The following is a 7,952-nucleotide window of genomic DNA, read 5'->3' on the forward strand; positions in this document are numbered from 1 at the left end:
GGCCAGCACTCCAAAAAAGTTGGAGTGCCTTGATTTTGTACTCCCAAAACATGGAGTCCCCAGATGGGCACTCCATGTTTATTGGAGTACACAACTGGGTACTCCAAAATTGACCAAAATAGGGGAGTGCAGCTAGATGCACTCCAAAAAAATGGAGTGCAAGCCCCGCAAGCACTCCACCTTTTCAGTGAAGGATTTTGGCTTTGCACTCCAGCTGGCAAATACCAAATGGAGTGCATTGGGGTGCACTCCAAGTCTCCTTTTTTTTGGAGTGCCCACAGCAATCACACCCCTCAATGACCCGTCTGGACAGGTTATCGAGGGACTCACACAACCGGTCATCCAGAGGACTCCGACTCATACCTCTCGATGACCCGCGCGGACCAGTCAACAGTCCCAACTCTCAATGACCGGCGCGGACCGGTCATCAGTCACACCTCCCAATGACCGGTAAAGCATTGAGAGGACTCACACCTCTCGATGATTGGTCAGACCGGTCATCGAGGGACTCACACCTCTCGATGACCGGTCATCACCGGTCATTGAGGTGAGTCACATCTCTCGATGACCGGTCAGACCGGTCCACTCCGGCCTGGGAGGGTTGGATGAACTGCGGCAGCGCGTAGCGCGTGCCACTCATTGTGTTGCAAGATCTGTTTTTTCATTGCTAGGTGTGCTACGGACATTTTCAATGCTCATCGCATCTAGGGGACCCTGGGAGTCAGGGAGTGACTCCCCGAGGTCCCCGTGCATGGGTTGTGGAAAAGGAGGGCAACCAGTGGTAGCCGGTTGGAAATGCCTCGCCTTCTCAGACGCCTCTGACTACGAGTGAGGGCTTGTTCATCTCTGGTAGAGACGCCCTGCAACTCGACAATGCAGAGGCAGAGGGAGAGAGGAGACGGAGGTATCCTCCTCTTTGGAGCAGCACACACGGGGGTGTGTCGGCAAGGGTGTAAGACCCTTACCTGGTAAACTTAAGTTGGCCTTGGCCTTTCCAGAGGAAATGGCTTGTTGGCCTCGAGTCTTGGGTGGGTGGGTGGTTTTTAAAAACATAATTTCCACGTGAGCCGGGTAAGTCTCCGGTGAAAGGTGGGTAGCTGGGATTAGAGGGATTGGAGAGATGGGGACTTCGGTGCAGCCGTGCGAGGAGGAGTCTGGAGAGTTGGGGAGAACAGGAGAGCTCGCAAGGCGAGCTGGTCTATGGGCCCAACCTGTAAGAGTTCATCCCTGTATTCGCTAGGGGGCGGTAGCGTGACTAGATCCAGCCACTGTAGTGCGCCGCCTCCCGCCAGGGGTATCCACTCTCGAGATCGGTCCCTAGCTCTTGGGGAGAGCGGCCCCGTGGACCAATCCCACCTCCCGCTGCACTCCCGGTAAAAGGACATCATTGAGGGTAATAACACCTCTCGAGTACCGGTCATCACCGGTTATCGAGAGGAGGTGCTACTCCCCTCGGTGACCGGCACAGACCGGTCATCAAGAGGAGATGTTACTCCCCTCAATGACCGGTCTGTGCTCAATGACCGGTACTGATGACCAGTCATCAAGGGGTGTTTTTTTTTTTTTTTTTTAAAGTGCTATTGATTTCACATACCGCACTATTTATCTGTTATGTGTTTATATATACAACTTCTAAGGTATCTAAAAGCACGTCAGGAAATCAAATGATGAGACGGCCGATAATGTGTGAAACTATGGTGTATAGTATAGGAAGAGAATAAGAAAATAGAGGAAGAAACAAAAGAAAAAGGATAATGGAAAGAGATAAAGGACTTCTGTAGAAAGAATAAAGGAAACTGAGAAAGAAGATTGCAGAAAAACTTAGTAAAAGAAAGGGAAGGGGATTAAGATGCTTTGGATTTCGGAAAGCCCAGCCCATCGTCCCATCCCACCAGAAGATTGAGTGTTCAGAGCGCGTCGAGGCCCCCACAACCTGTCGCCACTACTGAAAAGAGAGGGGATCCCCGGATTATCCCCCAATAATCCGAAGTCCGTCGGTCTTCAGGGATTCAGGGATGGGCTCCCTAGTCCATTGCTAGTAAATACAACTTTGGGGTCGTAATCAGGAGTGGAAAAATAGAAAAAAAAATCCCCTTGGAAAGAAAATGAGAGAGCCAGTATAGAGGGAAGAAAACGGGAAGAAACTAAATAAAATGTTGAGTGAAGATAAAGCGCATGTGGAATGAAAGGGAGGGTTCTAGGTGTTTTTCGCCGCCGTGATGTATGTTCAGATGTTCGGAAACCGGTTCGTTGCCAAAATAAACTTTGACACCTCTTCCATGGCCTTAGGATTATCCATGATTGATCTGAAGGAGTCGGGGTTGGCCCCGCACTTCGAGCGCCGTAGATTCCGCTTGAATACTGCCCGAGCTTTCTTATACCTGTTGCAAAACATAAGGAAATGCGCCGCATTTTCTTGGGCAAAACAATTAGTGCATCTTGGATCCAAAAGGCTTTTTATTTTAAACAGGAAATAATTAAGGGGGGCATGATCCGCTCTGAGTTGAAAAATTGTTGCTGCCAGACCCTTTTCTTGGGCGCTTACCGGGAGCGCAGCGGGAGGTGGGCCGAGTCCAAGGTGGGGCGGCAGTGGAGCACTCGCTCGGTGCGCGCGCAGAGGCACCCGCAGCGCGCAGTAGAGGCGCGCCTGGACAGGCCAAACCTAGTTGGTCAAAGACCAACCGGTACCGGCCGAGACCTGACACCCGGAACCGGCACCAGAGCACGACACGCCGAACACGACAGCGCCAAGACGCTACGGAGAATTTTTCGCCAAAAACTAAGTCGTTTTCGTAACATATCAACCCGTACTAACCGTGATGTTCAACTCGATCGCAGCGGCGACATCAGCGGTGAAGTTAGCGGCAGGACTGTCAACAGGAGAAACCAGTGGGAATGGGGAGGAGGAAATGGGTAGTCAGTCGCAGGGGATCATGGGGACGCAAATGGGAACGCAGGACGAGTCGAACGAACCGGCAACACCTCAAGACGAACAGATTGGAGGAGGCGAAATCGACGAACCAGCGCCGGCCCCTCCAAAGAAATCGAAAAAGGTAACCGTGAAAGCACCGGCGAGAAGGTCAACTCGGGCGACGTCAAAGCGACCGGGGGAGCAAGGGAAGGATGACGATTGAGGGGGAGGGGAGGATCGAGAGGAGGAAAGGGGGACAGGGCAGGAGGAGGTCAGGGAGCTTATTGGGGAAGATATCAGGGAGCAAGGAAACCAACGGGGTACTGGTAAGCATTGGATAGGACGGGGGAGCTAGGCAGGGATGGGGGTAGAAAGGAAAGGCTGACGGATCGGGGCGTCTTGATTCGTTTAGCCGATAACCCGGTCAACGCAGAAGAGGAAATCCAGGTCATAGGAGAGGCGAGGGGGAAAGCGGACGTACAGAGTACTATGCTGGAAGTGATCGGGAGGGCGTTGGCGGCCGAAGCGGCAGGACAGTCCGGCAAAGCGACGATGCTGTTCAAAATTTGCGAAGGCCTAGGCAACACCATGGGCAACTCGCCAGCCCCAACGCCGCAACTCCGGAACCCAACGGCTCAGACACCCACGACTCGACCACAATCAACGGCCACGCCTTCTCTCGCGTTGCCAACCACGGCCACTGTCACTCCAGCCACTTTCGACCAACAACGCATTTTCAAGGTCCCGAACCCGGCAGCGGCAGTCACCCCGAGAATCAGGGATTACGACGAGATGGTCGTCTCCACCGGGTCGGAAGCGGCAGTCCTTTTCGATGATGCGGCTGTCCCGAACAATGACGACATCGGTCTCCCCCAGTTCTTCGCGAACAACCTCTTGGCTTTCCGTGCCCCCCTACCCTTGACCATATTCAACGAGTGGTGGCAAGAGCAGGCATTCCTCCACCACGCCGAGAAGAGGAACAAATCGGACGATGCTAGTGGAGATCGGCTACGCTATACCGGCTTCCCTTACCCCAGCGAATACCTCCAGACGTACCAACAGTGGTCAGTCAATCACCAGGGGTTTCTTCGTGCGGTCAGCAAGATCCCTTCCCATGCGAATTTGGCGAATTGGCTGGTGGCGCACAAACGGAATGCGGATGGGATAATTCGGCGGGAGGGCTTCATGACCGCACTCCGATACGACATTCACGTGAGGATGAACGCCTTGTGTCATCGGGTGCCGGTACCGGGGGGGCGGCTTTCTGTAGCAAACATCTCGATTTTCCGGACCGAGATAGTGCAAGAGGTCCACGCCAAAACAGTCAGGTTCGGCGAGACCGAGTTCACCGACAACCCATACGCCGCTGGAGGCTGCCGTGTGGGCTGGGACCCTACGACCGGACAACAGGCCCGGAAGAAAGACAAGCAGGTGAACAGAACTCCCCTTCACTTACAACAGCCAGGTAAGGCGCCCAACCCCGCCAATAAACCCGGACCAGAAACCCCGAGAGGCCCTAGCAACCAGAGGGGGAACGGCGGCAAGGAAGGCAGCTTCAAAGGAAGCAAGTGGGGGACGGGTTTCGACCGAGACGGGGGAGGCTTGGGTAGCAGCAGTGGGGGGAACAGCGGCGGCGGAGGAGGAGGAGCAGGAGGTGGCTATGGGAAAGGAAAGGGTTATTAGTTAGCGTGTTTCCATTGATTAGATCACCTTATTTTAATTTTTGTATGATTGGCACCAGGCCTGGGGGGGGCAGGGCCGTTTCCGCTTGAATGGAAATCATCCCTTAAAGTGGAATAGATCCTGACTTTGGACCTTTTTATGATCCCCTCTGTGAGAAGTGCCGAGAGCGTAAGAAGAAGCAGCTATAATGAAAAGGCTGAGACACATGGACATTGTGCAAGCCCAAGGTGTAGGCAAAAGGAGACCGGAGACCGTCAGCCAAACGAGGCAGAATGGCCAACTAGAGTCTCCTGTGAGATGAATATCGCCGCCTGGGAGACCGCGCTACGTAAGGCAGGCCTCCTCTCAAGGTTCCAAGACGTTCTAGACGGCTTCCGGGACGGCTTTGACCAGGGGATCCCGGAACACGAGCTATCACGGGACGTGCCCTTCTTCACACCACCGAACCACACTTCCGCGCTGATGGCGAAAGGCAAGATAGAAGCCTCCATCCAAAAGGAACTGGACGAAGGCAGGATGTTTGGTCCGTTCACGTACGACCAAGTCCAAAGACGGTTCGCCTTCTTCAGGACGAACCCGTTGGGAGCAGTGATTAACGGCGACGGCTCTCTCAGGCCGATCAACGACCTATCGTTCCCGCACGGGAAGACGGGGATTCCCTCCGTGAACTCCTTCGTTGACGCAGAAGATTTCAAGACATCGTGGGATGATTTCAACGCGGTTGCCGGTTTCCTCAAAGAGCAAAAGGAACCGGTCCTGCTAGCCCTCTTCGATTGGGAAAAGGCCTACCGCCAAATCCCAACCGCGCCAAGTCAATGGCCGTACCTCATGGTACGGGACTTTGACGACAAACTCCTGTTAGATACCCGGATTACCTTCGGAGGGGTAGCGGGCTGCGGATCTTTCGGCAGACCGGCAGACGCATGGAAAGAGCTCATGATCTCCGAATTCGACGTTCTAAACGTATTCCGGTGGGTCGACGATAACTTGTTTGTCAAACGACCGAGCTCAGCAACCCTGATGGCGGACATCGTGAAGAGATCCGAGGAACTGGGAGTAAAGACGAACAAAGAGAAGTACTCACCCTTCCTAGAAGAGCAGAAGTACGTCGGGTTCATATGGAACGGGACCAACAAGACTGTACGGCTCCCGGATGCAAAGCTGGCCAAAAGAATCAATCAGATCCGGGACTTTCTCGAGATAGGCGCTACTTTCACGTACAACGAAGTAGAAGTCATAGCGGGCAGGTTAAACCACGTAGCTTACATCTTACCGCAATTAAGATGCTACTTGTGCGGACTTTATCGGTGGCTCAAGGACTGGGTGCATAAAGAGACGGCACGGCCGCTACCCCCCGACGCTGAAGAAGACCTACATACGTGGCTTACAACACTGTCCAACTTCAGGCCGACGAGGCTGATCGCGAGACAAGAACCGACGGAGGTCGGATGGGTCGGCGACGCGTCGACAGGCTTCGGGGTAGGCGTACTCATCGGGAAACGGTGGGCGCAATTCCGCCTGCGATCGATGGCGGAGTTGGACAGGAATATTGACGAAGAGAAGAAGGAGGAAGAGAGGATATCTAGGCTAGAAACCATAGCGGTACGGCTAGGGCTACTGATGCTAATCAAGCTCGGGGCACGAGGAGGTAAAACTTTCATCGTATGGACCGATAACACTACGACAGAAAGTGTCGTCACCAAACGGAAATCCAAGGATCGGTTTGTCAATGCCGAATGGAAAAAGATCCAGGCGACGCTGATCGAGAACCAGATCAATCTCGTCGCAAAACGCGTCACCTCGGCGGAGAACCGGGCAGACGAGTTATCGAGAGGGATCAGGCGGAACCACCGTACACGCTATCAACTAAGAATCGAAGTCCCCCGAGATCTAGAGGAGCTAATGGAGCAAGTAACAGAGACCTAAGGCCGCGTGGACAGCACGGTAGAAGCAAGAGGGGCGGTACCATTGCAATAAATCTACTTATTTGCACGTAGAGGGAAAGGGAAGGCACCAAGCCTTCACTAGGACCAGGTTTCCTGGAGTGTTGGGTCTGAGCAGGCTCCAGGCCACCTGGAGTAGCGGGTCGGGCTCAGACCCCCACATCTTAGTGCTCACTCTGGAGGAGAGGGTACACTCCGCAAGGAGCAGTAGTCACTCCCCCAGCTCATCTGTCCGTCGCGTCGCGCCCTCCAGCATGGAGAGGAGAAACGCGGTGAAACCGCCGGAGAGATGGGAAGAGAACCTTTCCCACACTCAGGCGGCTTGGGGAGTTGAAGGAACAACTCCCGGGTCACCTAGGCAACCCTCAGCAACAGAGGGATGCAAAGAGAATCCCACACAGGCTGAGTACCATCCGGTACTCAACCCAACCCTACGCGGAACGGTAGCTGCAGGATTGGATGTTGATCCAAAGCTTGCACTAGGTTTGTGCAATCTTTGGAGTAGGGAAAGCGTTGGGAGTCGTCTTTTGACCATTCATCAGGGGGTTTTATCTGAATCCGGGTTGATTGTTTCAGCTTCGCCAGGCTCTTTGGTACCGACACTGTATGAAACTTGTCTGCATGTAAGGGAGAAACTCCTGTGGCTGCTTCTTTCGCGAGTCGAGGGGTGTTATTTGAGACTGAGAGCAGCCCCCGACCGGCTCACAAACCCCCGGGGGTGGATCTACCTTCGAAGTCCAGCCATCGTCCGCCTCCTACATCTTCCAGCCATCACCTAGAAAATCGTCGATCCCCACAACGCCACCGAGGATTATCGCTACACAATTCATCAGTGAGTTCCCTCATTGGACATTGTTCTGAATGGTGACTCATGAATCCTGTCAACAACAATATGTAGTGCCTATGCCATGGGAAACCTTCATACCGCTCGGTAAGTACTAATTGATCGAATTTGTGGACGGAATGCTCTCGTGGAATCAAAACTGAGCCTTTCTTGCCTCGGATCAGGTCTTTTGACTGTGATGTTTGGAGCTTCCGGAACCCTTCTGAACGCCGCTCGCAGATTTCAAAATGATGGAAAGGTTAATTGGTTATCCATGGCACAGCACTATCCATAAAACCAATCTAATCGGACCAACACGTACCACATTCAAATCCCTTTTTCCAGCCTCCGGATTACTGTCTCGACAAGTGGGATGAAATGATGCAAGAGAGAAACCAGCGGTTGACAGGCAGCCTTCGTGGCCAATGTGTAAGCGCTACAGCTTAATACAGCTCTGCTTATATGGGAGCAAGCTCTTGAAATCTACTCGGGATACTTACCACCCTTCTCATCACTTTTGCTTCAGGCGGAGGAAAAAGCTCCCCTCACATTTCAAACGAGTTCCGCCTGGCCAGTGGAAAAGGTCGCATGA

The 7,952-nt window shown here is 53.4% G+C and overlaps 3 protein-coding genes across 3 annotated transcripts; 2 read left to right on the forward strand and 1 right to left on the reverse strand.

The window, feature by feature from the left end:
* Positions 1 to 2,819: 2,819 nt before the first annotated feature.
* Positions 2,820 to 3,134, forward strand: PtA15_5A479 (uncharacterized protein; the record flags this gene model as incomplete). The annotated part of the gene is made up of 1 exon (XM_053169244.1): positions 2,820 to 3,134. The coding sequence occupies one exon, from the start codon at positions 2,820 to 2,822 to the stop codon at positions 3,132 to 3,134; it is 315 nt and encodes a 104-aa protein (XP_053020461.1).
* A 73-nt stretch (positions 3,135 to 3,207) lies between these two features.
* On the reverse strand, positions 3,208 to 3,501 carry PtA15_5A480 (uncharacterized protein; the record flags this gene model as incomplete). The annotated part of the gene is made up of 1 exon (XM_053169246.1): positions 3,208 to 3,501. One exon carries the CDS (start codon positions 3,499 to 3,501, stop codon positions 3,208 to 3,210), a length of 294 nt encoding a protein of 97 aa, XP_053020462.1.
* A 3,939-nt stretch (positions 3,502 to 7,440) lies between these two features.
* PtA15_5A481 (uncharacterized protein) lies at positions 7,441 to 7,952 on the forward strand (the record flags this gene model as incomplete). Its single annotated transcript, XM_053169247.1, has 4 exons — positions 7,441 to 7,468; positions 7,546 to 7,619; positions 7,706 to 7,789; positions 7,887 to 7,952. 4 exons carry the CDS (start codon positions 7,441 to 7,443, stop codon positions 7,950 to 7,952), a joined length of 252 nt encoding a protein of 83 aa, XP_053020463.1.

The sequence above is a fragment of the Puccinia triticina genome, chromosome 5A, assembly GCF_026914185.1.
Source record: "Puccinia triticina chromosome 5A, complete sequence".
In the NCBI taxonomy this organism is placed as follows: Eukaryota; Fungi; Basidiomycota; class Pucciniomycetes; order Pucciniales; family Pucciniaceae; genus Puccinia; species Puccinia triticina.